At 34.4% G+C, this 23129-nt stretch overlaps 1 protein-coding gene across 1 annotated transcript; it reads left to right on the top strand.

Moving 5' to 3' along the window:
- Positions 1 to 1022: 1022 nt before the first annotated feature.
- Positions 1023 to 21741, top strand: LOC25490627 (disease resistance protein At4g27190). The gene is made up of 4 exons (XM_024778606.2): positions 1023 to 1390; positions 1548 to 1620; positions 10265 to 13168; positions 21611 to 21741. The coding sequence occupies exons 3-4, from the start codon at positions 10265 to 10267 to the stop codon at positions 21701 to 21703; spliced, it is 2997 nt and encodes a 998-aa protein (XP_024634374.2). The 5' UTR covers positions 1023 to 1390; positions 1548 to 1620; the 3' UTR covers positions 21704 to 21741.
- The last annotated feature ends 1388 nt before the right edge of the window (positions 21742 to 23129 follow it).

Below are 23129 nucleotides of genomic sequence, written 5' to 3'. Positions count from 1 at the left end.
AAAGAGAAGATAGAGTTACTCCTCGTGAAGCTCCTTTGGTTGCCTTCCTATTGAACTGCTCCAATTTGAAATGACAAATTATGAATGAGGAAGGCAGTATATATAGGGAACGTTTCCACTTGAACTTGAGCCAAAATCACGAACTTTAGGGGCGAAACAGTCATAAAATTGAAACTTTTTCCGCAAGCAACCAGGCGTTGGGAGCGTAAGTCATGCACCAGACGTATGTGCCTGGAATCTCCAAGCGCCTGGGCGCTTTCTATAACTTTTTGGGGTGTCTGGGTGCCCTGTTATGTGCGTCTGGGCGCTTCTGAATGTGTTATGTGCTGAAAATGCCTATTTTCTTCGCCTGTTTAGTGGTTTGCTTCAATGTAAGATGTCTTGGAACTTGGGAACAGAATTCCTCCCTCTGTAAAGTCTTCTGAGGGCTCTTGAATCTTCATTCTTCTTCTTTCCAAGGACCACATAAATCTTCGGATGTCTTGCATTGCTGATTTGCATGATTTCTTTGTGAATTACATCAAGAACAACCTAAAATTGCTATGTTCCGAGAAGAATATAATTACAGACTGAAATATAGAAAACAATACAAATGTCCCGAAATCATAGACAATTACTCTAATGTCCCGAAATGATACATGCTAAGAATAACGTAAGATGACCTGTCATCACAACCCCAAACATCTACAACATTATGCTGACTTACCTCCTCTATTTTGTCGCTTGTCCTCAAGTAATGAAAGAAAAACATATTCTATTCTTTGCATTTTTTTAAAGAAAAACATCTACAACATTGGCTGACTTACCTCGTTACTCTCAAGCGGGACTGATATGGAGAAAGTAAATCATACATTCAACCACACTCTTTTCTAAGATACACTTATATATCTCCTAAAGTTAATAGCGTTGGTCACGATATTTATCCACTACAGTCGTCACATGAATGTACTTTGCTGCAAATTTGAGACAATCATTTTGGTAGTCATTTTTTTCTCATATATATATTTGGAGATCAACAAATGTACAACACAAAAGATAAAATAAAAAATACAAAGATCAAAAAAGTAACATACAACAACCCATTTCTAATAAACAAAATAGACTAAACCAAGTCTATTAGCTCTTCAAGGAAACTACCTCACACCCAAACACAAAAGCACCAAAAACCAGCTCCCACGAGATAAACTACCAAACCAAAAAGTTTTGCAACTTGATAACCAAGCATCCCTCCATGCCCCTGATGATGATTGAGGCTAAAACCTGACCATACACATCAGCAAAAAATCTGCTAAAAACAGCAGAACCGCCCATTAAAAGCAACCAAGAAGCAGGCACGATGAGGCGAAGGCACAGATGAACGCAAAGAAGAAAGATCAGCCACTCATGCAAGGTATAACGAACGAGATTGAACAATGACTATCCAGCTGTGAAGTTTGTGATGATGAGATTAATTAAAAGTTATGATATAGTTTGTATTTCATTCCTATCACTTTTTCAAACATTTCTATCCATGGAGTATTTGATGGTAGCTCTATTGTATCACATAGATACATTATGATTCAACTTTTGCTGGTCGCTAGCTGAACAAGGTTATCAAACAGTCATATAGCTACCTCCGAGGTAATCAATCAATCATACTTTTATAAGATTTATCCTTTTGATGATAATTAATATCTACAGGGAACCGGGCCATTTTGAATGAAGATGGAGGATTTGATTCTTGCTCCAAACATATAGACTTAAATGCTCTTTTGATCCATTAACTTTATTTTAAGTATCGGCTTGGTCCCTTAAGTAATAAAAAGTCTGTTTAGGTCCCTTAATTCAAAAAAAATGTTAAGTTTAGAGACCAAACTAATACTAATTAAATAAGTTAAGGGACCAAAATTTAACTTTCTTTGAATTAAATTAACAGAAAGAACGAAACTGATACTTTAAATAAAGTTAAGGGACTTAAACAGACTTTTTACTATTATGGGACCAAACTGATACTTGAAATCAAGTTAAGAGACCAAAAGAACGTTTAAACCAAACATATATTAGTAACAATACAAACATCGACATTTCTAAAACAATTAGGCACAAGAGTGAAGTTGCGAGCTCTAACGGTTTAAGAAAATAATATAATTGAATGATTATAAAGAAATAATTTTTTGTCCAAACCTTCCGTATTTCTCTAGACCAAACTTCAGATTAAATATTTTTTTTTTGAGAGCTAGAGGATTAACACCGAAAAAATAAAAAATGGAGGAAAAACTACGAACTATTAACACTTTTAATACAACAATTATATGTAGACACCTTTAATGTGTACACCCCTTTATACCATTCTGAAAAATTTAAGTTAACTAAATATATGGTATGGGTGACCACATTTCTTAGTTGCGTGACAACTATTTATTTGGTTAACTAAGTGGAAAAATAGTGCTCACGCAACCGAAAAAATGTGGAAAATTCCATAAAAAAAATGTTGGAAAAATAGTAGTCACGCAACCGAATAAAATGTGGTAACACAAACCATATATTTGGTTAATTGAAATTTCCTAAAACGGTAGAAAGAGTATACACATTAAGAGTGTTTACCAATCATTATTCGTTTTAATACTACTATTAAATATATATTTTTGCCTTAAAATATCAAAATTCCTTTATTCGGGTGGAGGGTAATTATGGCGTAGATTATCAAAAAATGAGCCAAGAGAAAACATAATTAGATGTAGCATTAGGAGCATAACAAGTTCATACAACATCGATTAAACTGAAAAACAAAATCAAACTAAATATTATCTGATTTTTTTTGATTCAGTTCAAAAACCAAATCAAATCTAAGGGATTAGATCGGTCTTGGAGGTTTGATTTCTATTCATGTTTAAGAAGTACAGTGTATGTATTCTTATTTTGGGTGTTCCGTCTATATATAGTGCCTTTTGCTTTGTAATTTTTGTCTTGTCGGTCTCAGTTCGTCTTGTACAGGGACTTGGTTATTAATAAATTTTGCTGTTAAAAAAATCAAAGGAAACTGACATAAATTAGTTCGGTTCTCAATTTTCAGTTTTCAATTTCAATGAATCGACCAACCGAACCAATATGTTTCACATTTCTCAATTTTGATTGATTCAACTGGAAACGAATAGCCTAGTGCCCATTGAAAATCTTGCAGACTACTAGACGATTCCATTATTAACAACTAGCGAAAAGATGGGCACTCACGTATGAAATTTTGATTTGAATTAAAACGAAAAATATAAATATTGTTGCTTTCAAGTTATAACAAACCAAACTAATCATGATTATTTATTTTAATGATACCAATAATGTAACAAAAAATATAATCTAAATTCTTTTTTTTTAATGGCACCAACAATGATCTTTTTATAGAAAAAAGTTGTTTAAGAATATAATTGGGATAATAAAAAAGTAAGTATATATATACTCATCCTTTATTACACTTTTTGAATGATAAAGAAAAAAAATCAGACATATATATATATATATATATATATATATATATTCATATCGTGTTTGTTATATTTTTTTAATATTTAAATTTATTCTTATCTATTTGTTTAAGGGCATTTTTATAAAGAAAAAGCCAGACCAAAAGAGATGAAAGTGATTGTTTTCTTTTTATATAGTATAATTTTATTTTTATCCATCATAACCATGAACAAAATTATCATACGACTTCTACCCACTTTGATTCACCGCCAACTCGTTTCAATATATGCAATACATTTTATAGTAACAAGATTTTCCCCCACAATAGTTTGATCAATATACCTCAAACTTAAAGTAGACTATTGTTGATATTTATTTATTATTTATATTGTTCATCGTGTTAATATCATACAATTCTTATAAGAAAAGCTTCTTCGGTCTTATATCCCTGTAGATATCCATTCCTTGAGTTTTCTTAGTAGCATCCAAATCCTTCATTCAAATTATGTACTGAGTAGCTCTTTATTAAGGAAATACATTAAGCTGTCCAAAGTAAACTTAAAGCTGTCATATATCAGAAAATTGAATCATGACAGTTGACAAAATCACAACATCATTGTTGTTGTTTACTTTCTGTCTTATTTAGCAAATATGCCTTCATTGTAAATTATTGTACATTTAATTTCATTCATTGTTATGTCTATACCTTCAGCTATTTAAAGGTTGCAATATCAATGAAATAATCAAGTTATTCTTCAACCTTTTATGGTAACCAGAGCATCAGCTTAAATAGTAAACTTTTTTTTTTTCTCAGATCCACAATGTCTTCCGCGACCTCTGAAAACTCTGAAACTCATGAAACCTCTGCCATACCCACCATTGTCTCAACAACAGAAAACAAACTTGTTGTTCTAAATGCTGGATCTCAGCTTTACATCAAGCTGGATGGCGACAACTATCCAGCTTGGCACATCCAATTTTTCGCCCTTCTCACAGGATTTGACCTGTTGGGCTATGTAGATGGCACTAACTTGTGTCCATCTAAAATGTTGGAGAATGAAACCTCCAAAATCAACCCTGCATACACTCATCGGGTAAGACAAGACCAACTTATCCTTCATGGTGTTGTATCGTCAGTAGCTGCAACTGTTGTCACTCACCTTGGCACAATTAAAACCTCCAAAGAAGCTTGGGACACTCTCCAAACCATGTATGTTGGCCGGTCCCGTGTCCGCATAATGGCACTCAAGCAGAAAATCTCCACATTCACAAAAGGAACAAAAACTATGGCAAACTACCTTCAAGTAATCAAAGCCATTTCTGATGAGCTTTCAATCATTAACCATCCACTAGATGACACTGATTTGGTCATCCACACTCTCAATGGTTTGAGTGCAGATTATCGTGAGATCTCTACAGCTTTGCGCAGTAGGGAAACTCCAGTTGATTTCGCTCAACTACATGAAAAACTCATGGATTTTGAAATCATCCTACATCGCGATAATTTGGCACAATCAGATCCTATTGTTGCCACAACCAATGCTGCAAACCACTATAGAGGGGTACAACCCTCGCCAAATCACAAACAACAAGGATCTCGCACACCTTACCAGCCTACTCCGGCTGTTGACAACATAGTGGTTTGCCAATTCTGCAACAAATCAGGTCACACTGCAAGAAAGTGCTACAAAATAAGAGGATACCCTAAGCAACCAGGAGGAAGAACTTCTGCCAACACTGCTATACATCATCCTGGTGGGTCAAATGCAAGTTGGATCATGGACACAGAAGCATCCCATCATGTTACTTAGGATCTGCAACAACTAACTCTTTCAAATCCTTATCCGGGTGCAGATCAACTTGTTGTAGGAGATGGCACAAGTTTGAATATATCTCATATTGGAACTGCATCAATTAAAACACCTTCTAAACCTCTGCATTTGCATAAAGTTCTAACAGTGCCAAAAATAACATCAAATCTTCTTTCAGTTTCAAAGCTGTGTAAATCTAACCATTGTTCTGTTGAATTTTTTTCTGATTGTTTTGTGGTGAAGGACTTGACATCGGGGCAGGTTCTGCTACAAGGACCAGTTAAACAAGACCTCTACCACCTGCCTACCTCACTCACCATCCCATCAACTCATAAGGCATTCACTTCCAGCATCCAATCTACTTCCACATGGCACCACAAACTTGGTCATCCATCTTCCAAAATAATGAAGCATCTGGTTAGCAGTCATCATATTCCAATAAGTCCTCCATCATCTCATGAGTGTAGCTCCTGCCACTGTGCCAAAAGTCACAAACTTCCATTCTCCAATCATCATCTAAATAGTAGCAGACCCTTAGAGCTTATTTATTCAGATGTATGGGGACTGTCGCCCGTTAGATCTTTAGATGGTTATTCTTACTACTTAGTTTTTGTTGATCACTTTTCCAAATATGTATGGTTGTACCCTATGAAATATAAATCAGATGTGTTTTCTATCTTTATTCAATTCAAGTCCATAGTTGAGAAATATTTCAATTTACCAATCATCACATTATTTTCAGACAATGGGGGTGAATTTATCAAACTAAAAAGTTTTTTGGCCACACATGGTATCTCATATCTAACCACACCACCACACACTCCAGAGGTTAATGACACCTCTGAAAGAAGGCACATACACATAGTAGAAACGGGAAGAGCCTTACTTCACCATGCCCAACTTCCTGCTCCATTTTGGAGCTTTGCCTTTTAAACCGCCACATACCTCATCAACATAATGCCTACACCAAACTTGAAAATGAAATCCCCTCATGAAGTGTTGTTTAATGAAAATCCGGATTACACTAAGCTTCATTCATTTGGTTGTTTATGTTTTCCCTAGCTAAAACCATACACCAAAAATAAACTCCAAAATCGATCATTTCCTTGCATTTTTCTCGGATACTCCAAGTCACAACATGCCTAACTTTTTCTTGAACCAATATCAAATCGTATATACACTTCCAGGCATGTTCGATTTATTGAAGATTCATTTCCATACAAATCCCTAGTCACTCCTTCTCTACCACAGAACTATATACCTCCCATTGATCCCACACTACACACAATTATTTCCAATTCCCATAATTCTGTTCCTACACCAACACTGTCTAGCCACCCATCTGAAACATCACCTAATCCACCTATGGAAGCACTGGTTCCTGCAGAAGAACAACAGCCCCTTCTTGAGTCCCTCTCAACATCATCATCAGGTAATAATTCTCCCTCACAACCTTTACCTCCTTTACATGTCCCTAACCAAAGTGGCAGGTACCATGTGGTTACTAGGTCTCAAAATAATATTTTTAAACCCAAGAAATTATTTACTGTCACCAAACATGAGCTACAAGAAAATCTTGAACCATCCACTGTGACACAAGCACTCAAAATTCCTCATTGGAGGAAGGCATGTTCTGAAGAATTTGATGCTTTACTTAAAAATGGTACATGGACACTAGTTCCAATAGACACAACAAATAATTTGGTCGGATGCAAGTGGTTATTTAGAATCAAGAGAAACCCGAATGGTACTATTGCTCGCTATAAAGCTCGGTTAGTGGCTAAAGGTTATACTCAAACTCCAGGAATTGATTTTAAGGAAACATTTGTCCCTGTTGTCAAACCTCAAACTATTAAGGTGGTCATCACTTTAGCACTTACTTATGGTTGGTCCATGCATCAATTGGATGTCAACAATGCCTTTCTTCAAGGTAATCTCACGGAAAATGTTTTCATGGAACAACCACCTGGTTTCATTCATTCTGAATTTCCTAATCATGTTTGCAAACTCAAGAAGGCTATATATGGATTAAGGCAGACTCCTCGAGCATGGCATGATGCACACAAATCCTTCGTTATTTCCTATGGGTTTACCACTAGCCTAAGTGACTCATCTCTCTTCACTTACAACAAGGATGATGTTCAAGCATTTTATTAGTGTATGTTGATGATATCATAGTGACAGGTAGCCAAACACAATTTCTCAACATATTCATCAATGAACTCTCCACTAGGTTCTCTATAAAAAATCTTGGTTTTCCGCATTATTTTTTGGGTGTTGAATTGGTTCCCACAAAGGACGGAATTCTTCTCTCCCAACATGGTCATATTAGAGAACTGTTACTTAAATTCAAAATGGCTGAGGCAAAACCAGTAGCCACTCCTTTGTGCACTTCTACACCATTAAAGCTCTTGGATGGTTCAGCAGCAGTAGATGCACAACAGTTCCATAGTATCATTGGTGGCCTCCAATATCTCACAATAACTCTCCCCGACCTCTCCTTTGCTGTCAACAAATTGTCTCAGTTCATGCACCAACCTATTGAACTGCATCTTCAACAACTCAAACGAATTTTGAGGTACTTAAAGCTTATTATCAATCATGGCCTAAGTCTTAAGAAACCTCAACACAGTCAACTACATGCATTCAGTGATGCAGATTGGGCCGGTAACCTTGATGATCATACATCAACATCTGCCTACATCATCTACCTTGGTGGTAATCTTATATCTTGGCTCTCTAAAAGACAACGCTAGGAAGATGTCATCTACGTACAACAACAAATTGATGAATGAACCATTTTTGAGGTTGTTGTAGTAGACACAACTGTCATATAGATTCCTCGAATAGCCATTCTTGATCATTTAGCTATCGAACCGCTTATACCTCTGCCTTGGAGACTGTTTCAATCATTATAAGGACTTCTTAAACTCGCAAACATAATCCTCTTTTGCAGGTTCCTAAAAACCACATTGCCGAGCCATGTATATCTCATCTTAAAACTCTCCATGTAAGAAAGTAGTTTTCACATCTAGTAGTTCAAGCTCCAAGTCCTGATGTGCAACTATAACAAGTAGCCCCCTGATGGAAATGTGTCTGACTATTGGTGAGAATATCTCATTATAGAGAATTCCCTTTTTCTGACTGAAAGCTTTAGCAACTAACCGAGCTTTATACTTGATCCCCTCAGCTGATGACAACCCTTCCTTCTTCTTGAACAACCATTTACAGGTCACTACCTTTCTCCCTAGGAGTCTTCTAGCAAACTCCCAAGTTTGATTATTCTCGAGTGACTTCATATCATCTCCCATGGTAGCAAGCCATTGGACAAATTCAGTACCAGTAACAACTTCCTTGTAGGTGGATGGCTCATGAGGATCCACTTCCTTTGCAACTTGTAAAGCATATGCAACCATGTCCTCATAGTCATACCTTGTAGGAGGTACCACAAAATTAGATCTTTTAGGACGACTAAAAGCTATATTGTGATGTTCCCTTGGTGATAATGGAACAACTGATGCTTCTGCCTCTGAATTTGACTGAGGTAATCCCTCCTCTGCTTCACAAGTAGCCTCATTTTCTCTCAACTCCACCTTCTTCTCAACATCATAGTCTTCCGAAAGGAACTTCACAGTTGGATGGACACATGGAATTTTCATCAAAGACAACATTTCTACTTACAATAACTCTCCTCTCAGATGGGGACCTGATCCTATATCCTTTCACACCATCCCATACAAATACTCCCTTTTTCGTTCTTGGCTCCAACTTCCCCTCATTGACATGATAGTAGACCGTGAAACCCTCAAATTAGAGTAATTAGCATATTTCCTAGACCACAAATCATAAGGAGTTTTCATATATATATATATATATATATATACGTGTGTGAGGTCACAAATTTATCAGATAGCATTATATGTTAATTGCTTCCGCCCAAAACGTTTTTGTTAACCAAGTATTCGAGAGGATGCACCGAGCTCTCTTCAGAAGTGTCTAATTCATACGTTTTGTTACACCATTCTGCTGAGGTGTATTCCTAATTGTATGATGTTTGACAATCCCCTTAGTCTTGCAAAAATTATTAAACTTAGACCAACATAATTCAAAACCATTATCATTTTGTAGCATCTTGACCTCCTTCCAGTTTGATTCTCCATTAATGTCTTCCACTACTTGAAGTTCTTGAAAGCATCACTCTTATGCTTCATTATGAATATCCATATCATCCTTGAATAATCATCAATCAACGACATAAAGTACATGTGACCCCCCAAAGACTCCTCACGTGAAGGCCCCCAATAATCAGTGTGGATGTAATCTAGTGTGCCATTCGTTCATTGAATTGCTTTAGGAAACTTGTTGCGATAAAGTTTCTCAAAATCACAATGTTCACAGAACCCAAAATCCTTTATCTTGTGCCCACAAAGAAGATCATCTTTATCCAAAATTTTCATCCCCCTTTGACTCATATCTTCTTGGCCAATTTCGGAGGAAGCAACAACAACATAATCAGATAGCATAGTACCTTCTAAAAACTATAAATTGATATTAAAACTAAATTTGATATACTGATATTTGAAAACTTTTATTTTTTTCGTAAACACATTTTATTTTTTCATTTCTCTTAAGGGAAAAAATCAAAAAATTTTGATGCAACCATTGATTGTTGTAAGTTTTTTGGATATTTCTACAAATTTATCCTCATGGAAAATTGTAAAAGGGTTAAAAAAAAGTATTTGAGCGATAAAAACACCTTAAAATTGTGATATTTTTTATTATTAGGACAAAAAACCCTCCAAAATTGTTCTTACGTAGTAAATTTTTTTAGTTAGGTATATTTACCTTTATTTATTCTGGTATTCTTGCCTTTAATCATATATTTGTTTTTGTAGGGGATATATTTGTTACCCGTTGAACTAAATCGAATAAAAACTTTATATTGTGTATTGTGTATTTAAGAAGCCAAATATAGTTTTTGTATTGCTAACTTTATTATGTTGACATTGATTTAGATGGAGTGTTTCATGACAGAGTTGGGGAAGACACTTACGGAGAAAGTGCTAAACAAGGCAATAGAAAAGTCACGCAATATATTTTGCTTCACATGCATTCTTAAAGAATTCAATGAAGAAAAGGATAAGATGGAAGCAGGAAGGGCAACTATGAGGGAAAAGTTTCAAGTGGCTGCCAATAAAGGAAAAGGTATCAAAACTAATGCTCGGTTATGGGAAGAACAGGCTAACAAGCTCATTCAAGAGAACACCAAGACAAACCAGAGATGCTTTCTTGGATTTTGTCCTGATTGTATATGGAGATATAAAAGAGGAGAAGACTTGTCGACAAAGACAAAGGAGATTAGAAAACTAATGGAAGAGAAATTTGAAAATGTTGAACTTGATCGTCATCTTCCAGGTGTTAAGCGTTATTCTTCTCAATATTACATTTCTTTTGAAAGCAGAAAGTTGAAATACGAAGAGCTTTTGGATGCACTAAGAGATGACAGCAATTATATAACTAGATTGCAAGGAATGGGGGGCACAGGAAAAACTACATTGGCAAAAGAAGTGGGTAAACAACTTAAGACATCAAAGCAATTCAATCATGTTATCGATACCACAGTGTCATTTACACCTGATATAAAAAAGATTCAAGATGATATTGTCGGGCCCTTAGGATTGAAATGGGAGGACATCAGTGAATCAGACCGACCTAAAAAGTTGTGGAGCAGATTAACCAATGGTGAGAAAATTCTGCTGATATTGGATAATGTGTGGGGAAATCTCAATTTTGATGACATAGGGATTCCAAAGAGTGATAATCACAAAGGATGCAAAGTACTTGTAACCACACGCAATCTGAGGGTTTGCAACCAAATGGTATGTGAAAAGACAATTCAACTAGATCTCTTGAATGAAGAAGAGGCATGGAGTATGTTCAAATTGCATGCCAATCTAACTGATAATTCGTCCCAAGGTATCCTCAAGAAGGGACGTAAAATTGCAACTGAATGCAAAAGACTACCAGTTGCAATTGCTACTGTTGCTAGCAGTTTGAAGGGACAAAAACGCCGTGAAGAGTGGGACATTTCATTAAAGACCTTACAGAAGCCTGTGTCCGTGGGCGGTATTGGTGATGATTTGGTTGATATTTATAAATGTTTGAAGTTTAGCTATGACTTTCTGAAGGATAAAAATGCCGAGGGACTTTTCCTCTTATGTTCTACATTCCCAGAAGATGCAGAAATTTCAACAGAAGTTCTAACCAGGCTTGGCATAGGAGTTGGCCTTTTTGGGGATGATTATGGTAGTTACAAAGATGCTCGAACTCAAGCAGCTGCATCAAAAAATAAACTCTTAGATTCATGTTTATTGTTGGAGACAGAGGAAGGATATGTGAAAATGCATGACTTGGTTCGTGAAGTAGCTCAATTGATAGCAAACAATGAGATGAACATAGTAAATTTTTCCAACAAAAATCAAAAGTCACAGGTTGAAAGGGATAAGAATATCAAATATTTGATATGCGAAGGAAATCTTAGGGATTTATTTGCATCTAAGTTTGACGGTTCTAAACTTGAGTTTCTAATTGGCAACATGCATATAAAGGACATTGTGCACATCCCCATTTCATTCTTTGAAAATATTCCAAGGCTTCGTGTTTTGAATTTATCACGCCATACTCCTTATCAGTACCATGATTACCATCATCGTCTATCATTACCACAATCAATAAAGCCATTGTCGAATATACGTTCTCTATCATTTGAAAAATTTGATTTGGGTGACATTTCTGCAATTGGAGGCCTGCAAGGTCTTGAGACACTTGAATTGACTCATTGTGCAATTGATGAACTTCCTCGTGAAATTGAAAAACTGGAGAATTTTAGATTGTTGGAGTTGAAAAAATGTAAAATTAGAAATAATAACCCATTTGAAGTTATCCAAAGATGCCCATCACTTGAAGAATTGTACTTCTTGAATAGTTTCAATGATTCTTGTAAGGAAATAACCTTACCAACATTGCAAAGGTATCGTCTCAACGATGTCACCGTTTATCATTATAAGATGAAAGATACAATATCAAGAGGTGTGTCTTTGACATGGGATTATTTCTCAGAAGCAACATTTAAGTATGTGATGGAAACAACAGAGCTTCTTCATTTGGAAGGAACCGACAAGGGATGGAGAAATCTCATGCCTGGGATTGTTTCTATAGATAATGGTATGAATGATCTAATTAAACTTTATTTGGACAATTGTGATCAAGTACAGTGCCTGGTAGACACTAAACATATAAATTCTCAAGTACCAAGTGTCTTCTCCAATCTAAAGAATGTGACCTTAAGATCATGTTCTATGTTGGTTTCTGTTTTTGATTTGTCAACTTCTCGAGGCCTGCTGCTGTTGGAGGAATTGATAATATTTAATTGTGAGAAATTGGAAAGCATAATTACAATTGAATGTGAAGAAATAGTTGATGGTGATAATGATAACAACAAAATTTGCAACTCAATGTTTCCAAATCTGAAAGTTGTCATAATTGACTGGTGTCACCAATTACAATTTGTACTTCCATGTTACTCTGCTCGAGACTTTTTGTTACTAGAAAAGATCACAATATATGGTTGTCACAAACTGAAATACATATTTGGCCAACACCAAGATGTTCAACTCCCTTCACTAAAAGAATTGAAGCTTGATGATGTGCCAAATTTCATTTACATATTTCCAGAGCCTTCATCCATTAAAGGGTCATCTGATTCCATTTCCAAGCCACAATCAGAATTGGAGCCAGTCAAATCTAATACATTCTCTTGGAGTCAAATATGTTGTTATGGATACAAATTGAAAGGGAGCACAAGTACTAAAATTGTATTGGTTTCTGAGGATCAACCAAAAGACTGCTCAATCACACTGGTAACAAAATCTGATAATTTTTCATTTCAATATATATATATATATATATATATATATATATATATATGTATGTCTTATATTTATTTTTTTTATGATAAATTTTCAAAAAATATCTAAAGTAAGAAGTCATTTCAAATGGCTTTTCATAAAAAATTTACGAGGAATGCTAACAACACTCACTTTTCTACACTCTCTCTAGCACTCACTTATTTATTAGATCACTTATTTATTGGATGAAATCAATGTATGTCCCACCATTTTGTATAATATTACTTAAATCTTTAATTAATTTTTTTACTCAAGAAAAAAATTCTGTTATATTTTATCTATACAATATATAAAGAAAACTACCCCTTTCAGCATTTTTAGGTTGATTTTTTCTTTCCAAAAATACCCTCAATTTTCAATACAAATAACACATGTAACGAATATAAGAATAAATTTAAATATTAAAACAAATGTAACAAACACGATATGAATATATATATGTTTGATTTTTTGTCAAAAAAAAAAAATGTTTGATTTTTTTCCTTTATCATTTAAAAAGTGTAACAAACCAGATGAATATATTTATACTTACTTGTTCATTATCTCAATTGTACCCTTAAGCAACTTTTTCTATAATAAATATTGTTGTTGGTGTCATTAAAAAAAATTAGATTATATTTTTTAATTATGTTGGTGTCTATAATAAATATTGTTGTTTGTTATAATTTGCAAGCAACAAATATTTATATTTTTAGTTTTAATCAAAATTGAAATTTCATAAAAAAAATATATTCATAATTTTCTAACGTTGATACAATAAAAAGAACAGAAAGACAGGTGAGTGTCCGTCTTTTCACTAGTTATAATAAGAACAATTCTACTACAATACACCCAATACGAGTTAAATCTTTTTAGTATATTGTGATACATTATAAAATTTATAACACATACGATAAAATAAGAATACAGTTAAACTTAATATAAAAACGGTAAGATTGATGCTAGTATATATCGAGGGGATACAAAATCTTGATGTGGCTTTTTTAATTTATTTTCAATTTGGCCATTTATATAAACTATTTGATAATTTTTTTACATAATTTAATATCGGTTTATTTAAAAAAAGAATCAAAATTTTCGATTACACACACTAGTATTCAGGCACTCTATATTAAAAAGAAAAGTTCAGATGGACACTCCATGTCACTGTCTATCTGTTCTTTTTGTTGTGCTAACGAATTTATACATGAACAATATTTTTTATGAAATTAGTTAAATTTTGATTAAAATTATACGTCGATGTTTCTGATTTCAAATGGTATGTTCTGATTTCAAATGGTATGAACATGTTTATCTTTTTAAATTATACCTACAATATAATAAATATAATATCAAATTTTATCTCTTTCAATGATATCAACAATAAAACATTATTATTATAAAATTTGTTTAAGGATATAATTGAAATAATACAAATCTTAGCTAAAGCCTACTATTTTCTTTATAAACTATTATAGATAATTTTATTTCTATTGTAGTGAGGTTGTTCCTATTTTAATGAGATTTAACTATTTTTTAATTAATAATTTAAGTAATATTATAAAAAGGATAAAATAGTAAATAAAATATTTTGAATGAATAATAAATTTGGAAATGGAAAAAACCAGCTCAAATTCGTGTACTTTCTTTATACATGCATATGTCTATTTGTCGCTTCTATTTACTTAATTGTAATAAAAAGAGATACAAATGCTTGACAAAAAAAAAATACAAATTTTAATATATATTTAGATTTTATTATTTTTACCAAAGCAACCTTAATTGATATCATTAATTAAAACAGTGTCAATACAAGGAGGACAAATCTCAAAAACATGGCGATTAGGCCAAGAACATGCCGCCATAGCAATCGTATGAGCAACCATGTGCACTTGATGCCTAACAAACTTCACCTCAAAGTTGGAAGATAAAACTAACATAGCAAAACCGACTAGAGGTGTGTCACGACTAGAGCTCCACACAACATCATTTCGTGCTGCCCATAACTGCCATAGCAGAACCGCAACGCAACCACCCCTATCAGCACTCTCCTTACAACAAATATAAAAAATGAGCTCTGACAGGGACTGAAATAAACTAACCCTCGGTAGCAGCACAACCGAAAGACCGGCAGAAAACCAACTCTCCCTAGCCAATTCACATCCAACAAAAGCATGCCAATATGTTTCCTCCTCACCGTCACACCACAGACAACTATTGGTGCACGACACATGGCGCTGGTTCAGATTGACACGACTTGGGATACAACCTCTGCAAATCTGCCACAACAGATTTCGCGCTTTGTGAGGGGCATGAACTTTCCAAAGGGCATTCTCCATGTACATGGTAATGTGTCGACGACACAACTTCTCGAACAATAATGCAATACCCGAATCTTACTGAATACAACCCATTACTCTCCTCTTGCCACACAACTCTGTCGTCTTGCAGTGATGGAAACAATGGTGTCTGAATAACAACATGCGCCCCTTCAGGAGAAAACAATTCAGTAACCTTATCAATATTCCAATCCTTCACTCTCTCAATTAGTAAATCTGACAAGAATAAATCATACACTCCTTGGTTTTGAGGACTTGGGAGTCAATTACCAAACTCACTACGCAACCAAGGATCACCCATAACTCGGATGTGTGATCCATCACCTATACTCCACCTACATCCACGCAAAAGAATTTGTCGTGACATCCATATACTCCGCCAAACATAACTTGGATTAAAACCAAGCTTAGAATCAAGAAAAGATGTTCTAGGGAAATACGAATGTTGTCGGGTTCGTTAAGAAATTCCATCCTTGCTTTGTGACCATTGCCAAATTAAAAGCTTAAAACTTGCGAAAACCCATACCATCAAGAGCTTTAGGACATGCTAACTGTAACACCCCGTTACCCAAAACAATTAAATAATAAATAAACATACATCAGAGTAATTACCAAACGGGCATGTCACACTACATTTTCAAAATTTCTTAAATAGAATATAAAATCTATTTAAAATCTATTTGCATCGAAACAACAACTGTTTTAATCCTCCATAATTAAATCTGGCATAAAAGCCTTAACAACATAAATTCAACCACTAAAAAGGGCTACAACATCAAGTCTCAAAATATGATACATAAGGAATGAACCATAAATAAAGTAAACCCATCCCAAATGTATCAGAGCCCTAGACACTTGAGCCACCACCAACTACTCAGGATCACCTGCAAGTTACTCATAGGAATGACAACATTTTCAAGCAGAAGGAGTGAGATTCACAACAATAAATATAGATAATAAATTCATCAATTTGAATCTAAGACCCTATCATAATAATAATAATTCATCAACATATATAAATATCATCATTATCAACATCATCAACAAATGGTAAATAAGACCAACACCATCGACTCATGCAACCCACAACCGCTCCACTAAGACTCTTCTACAACACTCATGCATGTGGTACCATAATCAGGGCCGAAGCCCTCACCGCTTATCGAATGGTTAAAGCATTCTTTTTCAGGACATGAGTCCTCACCGCTAAACACCGCTTTGAACAACAAAGTGTTCCACCGCTTTGAACGAGAAGGCGTTCCAGGGCCGAAACCCTCACGCTTTATACTTATGCAACTGACCCACTTGTGTATATCTACATACAACTCAACCAAATGCATATATATGTATATGACTCACCACTCCATAATGCAACATCATGTATAACTTAATTAAATGGAAGCATACATTCCAGCCAACAACCAATCCAAACATCCCAGAAAAATACACCATTTATAATAGCCATGGTTAAATATCAAGATCAATCAACAGTCATCAAAACAGAACCAACAACTCAAATACTGGACAACTCGCCTCGCGAGTACTTCTACTCGCTATGGCGAGCACAACGAAACAGCTTGCTCGCCATGGCGAACTCAAGGCGAACGAAAATATGGTGCTCTCGGGAGTTTTGACATTTTTCTCACTAAATCTTCAATTCTAAGCTCCCTATTCATCTTTTTAATCTAAAACTTGCTCCAGTCCTCTCTAAAATTATCCAGGTACACAAAACTAACCAAATTACGGCTTATAACAATAATTTGAAAACCCAGAATTTCTCACGGGTACTCGCCACGGTGAGTTGTCTCACTCGCGGGGCGAGCTATGAAGTTGCTCACTCGCCTTGGCGAACAAGGCTACTCGCGAGGCGAGCGATGAACTTCTGTACGGGCAGAATGCAGGTTTTTCCCAAAAATCCCATTTTCCTCCAATTCACTCCCCAAATTAGTTTACAGATATGAAATGAAAGGTTGTATGCACTCATAACCCATTTCTAACATCAAAACAACAATTCATACTCTCAAAACCCATTAATTCAACATAAACCTAAATTTCCCAATTTCTACCAAAACCTGTTAAATTCAAAATCAGAACTCAATAACTATACTACTGAAGCAAACCTCACCCTTACCTTAGAATTGCAGAAGAAATGCACAGCAAAATCGGTTCCTTGGCTCTACTTGCTCTTCTCTCCCTTTCCTCCCAACTTGACAGTTTTCACGTAAAAATGTTTCTGACTCTTTTCTTTCTTTCTTAACTCCCTTCTTAACTTCCCTTTATTACATTAAACTCCCCTAAACTCTAATAAATTCTAATTAACTCCTCAACCTCCAAAATAATAATTATTTCCCACTTATTCTAATTAATATTAAAATAAACCATATAATACTCCACAAATATTATTTAAAATCATATAAAAGACTCTAAATAAATCCAAAATAAATAAATTAACGACTAGGGCGTTACACTAACCTCTCCCCGCCACCACCCCACCAAAAAGAATTTAACATACTCTCAATGTCGTTAATAACCGTTCTTGGAAGCACGTAAATACTCATAATGTAGGAGGGGATGGATTGTAACACAAACTTAATCATTACTTCCATACCGGCTTTCGACAACGCGCGCCCTCTCCAATAGTTGATTTTCTTCCAAATTCGATCCTTAATATACGCAAAGGTAGTTGTTTTACTCCTCCCAATCATCGACGACAACCCTAAGTATTTTCCAGTTCTGAGCACTATCCGAACCCCCAAGATGCGCGCCAGATCCTCTTCGGCCGCAAGATTCATATTACGGCTGAAATATACCTCGGATTTAGTTAAATTAATTTCTTGACCTGACACCTTCGCGTACGTGTGCAAAATATGAATCAAATTATTAACCTCGGTCACATTTGCTCTGCAGAACAAGAAACTGTCGTCTGCAAAGAGAAGATGAGAAACCACTGGAGCTCCACGACAAACACGGATACCATGAAGGTTTCCTCTCCCAACCGCCTGATGTATAAGAGCATATAAACCTTCCGCTACCAGAATAAACAAATACGGTGATAAAGGATCACCTTGCCGAAGACCCCGACCAATAATAATAGGACCAACCCTATCAAAATTCATCAATACAGAATAGGTCACTAAACTCACACACATCATCATCCAACGAATCCATTTATCATCAAATCCCATCCGTATCAGAACACCCTTAATGAAGCCCCAATCAACACGATCATAGGCTTTAATGATATCAATCTTAAGAGCGAGCTCACCCCTCCAACCCTTCGTCTTCCTTTTCATAGCATGAATAATTTCTGTAGCAATAAGAGCGTTATCCACTATCGACCTTCCTTTAATGAAAGAAGATTGCTCTAAAGAGACACATTTATCTAGATATCCCTTCAATCTATTGGCAAACAACTTTGACACCATCTTATAGAGCACATTACAAAGGGATATAGGCCGTAAATCTTTCATACTATCTGGATTTTCACATTTTGGGATAAGGCAAATATTTGTTTTATTCAATGAAGAAGGAAAATATCCACGCTCTAGCCACAATTTTGATGCCTCGAAAATGTCATCACCACATAAGTGCCAGAAATTCTGGAAGAAGGCCAGATTAAAACCGTCTGGCCTTGGGGATTTATCCGGATGCATTTGAAACAATGCTTGCTTAAGCTCCTCCTTAGTAATGGGCTTGGTGAGAGCCAAATTATCCTCCATAGTAATACAAGGCTGAATCATATTAAGCACCGGTGTGTGGTTACCAATATTAGGAGCAAACAGAACATCAAAATAATCATTGACAATATTGCAAAGCTCCTTCTGGCTAGTAACAACTATACCCTGCTGATTGTGTAGCTTCATCACCTTCTTAAACCTTCTTCTCGTGGTTACCGACATGTGGAAGAACTTTGTGTTCATATCTCATTCTTTCAACCAATGCATTTTAGCCCTTTGCTTCCAAAAAGCTTCCTCCTGAACTAGAAACCGGGCATGGCGCTCATTCTCTTCGCAGAACCTAGCTGTATTCACACCATTAGGAGAGCTCCTAATTGATTCAATAATGCAAATGCATTGTTGTATCTCCTCTTGAAAGTGAATTCGCTTTTTCTTACCCTCAATGTTGTAAAGTAGATGAAAAATGTAGAACCCGATTAGACACTTCTACAACACCACTACCATTCCACCCTTCAACAACAACCTCCTCTATATCAGGTTCCTTAAGCCAACTGTTCTCAAATTTGAAGGAATAGTTACGGCGCTCACGAACAGTAGGAGCACAGTCTAGTAATAACGGGCTATGATCAGAGTGAGAAGTAACCAAATTCGATACTTTGACTCCTAGGTATAACTGAAGCCACCCCAGCGTTCCCATAACTCTGTCAAGTCGCTCTTCAACAACTCTTCTGGTGCCTTGACTCTTTATCCAAGTGAACGGATGGCCTTCTAGGGTGCTGATAAATCACAATCGTTGACAGCCTCCCGGAAACCCCGACATAACCAATGAGGGTGTTGATGGATGCCTTGCTTATATTTAGATTTTTTTTATAATTGATCTGTATGATATAATTGTTTGTTACGGGAGAGATAAAATGTACAGAAAAAAATCAGTTCTTTAAAAAAAATATTTGTTGGAGAAAGAGACGGTAACTAACAATTGTTTGTTATAAGAAATAAAGGTAGGGCAATGCTATCCAGTGTCCCCGGGGCACTAGTTAAGGAGCAATAAATGAACATGCAGTAAAAGAATCAATCACATTTGTTTTACCTCTATTAAAGTGAGAAATAAATCAACTAATTAAAATAAGGAAAATGTGCATTCAAGACGTTGTCAAATTTTCTATTTTGTGATACAAGCATTGAATCCTTTTTTCTTTTTTTCTTTTTTAAAACAATTCATAAAAAATTCACGGAGGTTCGAAAGAAAAAAAATGATTCATAAAAAATTTACGGAAAAAAGAAAATTCATTTGAGTAAAATCCACGTGAAAAAAAAAATTGTTAAGAAATGAAAATAATACAGCTCTCTTTTATTTTAATTAGTTGACTTATTTAAAGGAAAGGAAATCATATTTTTAATAGGATAAGGAAGTAAAATTCACGTGAAAAAAAGTACCAAAACTAAAATCACAAGAAAAATAAAGGAAAGAAAATTTGATATAGTATTAAATACAACTATCTTTTATTTTAATTAATTGACTTATTTATCACTTTAATTAAGGTAAATTAAATGTAATATATTTATTTATTGTTTCTTAACCAGTGCCCCGGAGGCACCGGTTAGCAGCACCCATAAAGATAACACACTAAATTTATTGTAGAGAAATTTTGTGCAAAAAAATAGAAATTTATTGCGAGATTAAATGAGAGTCTAATAGGAAAAATGTGCAAAAATCTACTTCCCTAGTTTGGTTTGGTGTTACCATTTCAAAAGGACACTTAAAAAGGAATGAAAGGAGTTAAATAGTTTAAATGAAGAGTTAAATAAAAAAAAATGAAAAATCCAGCTCAAAGCCTCAAACTCTTAAGTAACATTTTTTCTTTGAATTTTTATTTTCTCACAAAAACAATTTTAATATAATTGAAACTTCTATCATTTTTATCGATAAAAACGGTGGGACAATACATAATATATATGCAAGGTCTAGGGTTCGAATCATGGATTTTTTTTCTATCCTTAAAAAAACGAAAATTATTTTTATACCCTACTTTTAAAAAAAAATCAAAAATCTCATACTTTTTCATATTCTCTGACATCCCACTACCCCCTTGTGGGATACCCTTTTTTTTTGGACTTATTATATCCCACAAACCCCTTTGTCAGAGAATTTGAAAAAGTAGGGCATTTTTGAATTTAAAAAAAAAAAATAGGGTATAAAAATAATTTTTGTTTTTTTAAGGGCAGAAAAAAAATTCCTACTTTTGTCCAAAAAAAAAGAAGATATAAACATAATAAAAACGTCCCTATTTTGAAGCTACTATTGTACTATATAATAAAAGTTAAATGCTTGCATTCCCTTTATTTTTATGCACAATAAGGGATCGTTTGGTTTGATTTATGTTCGGATTATATCGCAGGAATCTAGTTCATATATCCTAACTTATGGGAACGTGCTCAATGTCTTTCAACTTCAATGCTATCACATATCCTGTGCAATATTAAAAAGATGATACTGACGAGTCTTCCAAGGATAAAATCAGTGTTTGTGATGTCTATTGTATCAAAATTGTCATTGGAGACCTTGACTATTGAAAATTGTGATGAATTGGAGCACATAATAGTAGACATTGAATATGGCAGTGGTGGAAACAATTGGGGAAACAATGTCTTCCCAAAATTAAAAGAGCTCGACGTTGATGATTGTGAGAAATTGGAATACATATTTGGGCACATTGATGCTAGTGATCATCACCACAACCACAATAATGAGGTGATCCAACTTCATCTTCCAGCTTTGAAATGTCTTGCACTTCGTAGCCTTCGAAGTTTAATCGGCATGTGTACCAAACACTATCGCACAATTTTGCCAGCTTTGACTGAACTTAAACTAGTTAAATGCTTCAAGGTTGATATTACATCTATTGGTGATTTCATCGTTGCTAATTATTCCAATAAGGGACCCACCTGATCTTTCCATTTATTTCTAGAGTAGTGATATATGTACAACCATTTGGAACAATTTTAATGACAACTTTCATTCTCTCTCTTCTCATTGGTCCAAAATAATAGAGAGAGAAAAAGAAAGAAAGAGAATAAAAATATAATGTGAGTATGAGAGAGAGAATTGTCAAAAAGTATTAATAAAATGGTTGTACAAATATCATTTCTTTTATTTCTATTAAAGGTTAAATATGTTTTTGATCCCTATAAATATACCAACTTTTCGTTTCATTCCCTCTAAAATTTTCCTTCAACTTTTAGTTCCTATAAAATTTTCAATCACTACTTTTGGTCCCTATTTTTAAGTTAATTTTTGTATTTTTTTAATGAAATTGTGGAAAACTGTATAGAATATTGTAAAAAAAATTCCCCAAAAAAATTATAATTTTTTAACAAAACATAAATTAGATATGAATTTTTAACCGTCAAAAATATAGAAATTCATATTAAATTCATGTTTTGTTAAAAAATTCTAATTTTTTTTTTGAGAGATTCATATAATATGTATTTTTATGCAAAATTTTATTCAAAAATATGAATTCTACATATGAATTTACTTTAAAAAAGGGACCAAAAGTGAAGATGGAAAATTTTATAGGGACTAAAAGTCGAAAGAAAATTTTAGAAGGACTAAAACGAAAAGTTGAAATAATTATAGGGAGCAAAAACATATTTAACCCTTCTAGTAATGTTTGTGAAATTAGTCTTTCTATCGCAAAATTAGTCCCTCCATTTGAAAGGAAAATGCACACGTTAGCATTTTTTTTTAATATATTGAAAATGTGCGTGTTTATTTATCAAAATTTGGAAATTATTTTTTTCTCATTAAATACTAACTATTTATGAAATCCTAAATATATGCCATAAGAATGTTATGATGACCCTATCTTTAATCACCAATTAACAAAAATTATAAAATAACTAATATTTTAAAAA

The sequence above is a fragment of the Medicago truncatula genome, chromosome 3, assembly GCF_003473485.1.
Source record: "Medicago truncatula cultivar Jemalong A17 chromosome 3, MtrunA17r5.0-ANR, whole genome shotgun sequence".
Classification (NCBI taxonomy): domain Eukaryota; kingdom Viridiplantae; phylum Streptophyta; class Magnoliopsida; order Fabales; family Fabaceae; genus Medicago; species Medicago truncatula.
The sequence above is the reverse complement of the archived record's forward strand: the minus strand, read 5'-3'. Positions and strand labels throughout refer to the sequence as shown.

Bases quoted from the DNA above. Each gene is read 5' to 3' on its own strand.
- LOC25490627 (XM_024778606.2), top strand. From the start codon at position 10,265: ATGGAGTGTTTCATGACAGAGTTGGGGAAGACACTTACGGAGAAAGTG. The intron at 13,169-21,610 runs GTAACAAAATCT...ATTATATCGCAG, and splicing joins AAGACTGCTCAATCACACTG to GAATCTAGTTCATATATCCT.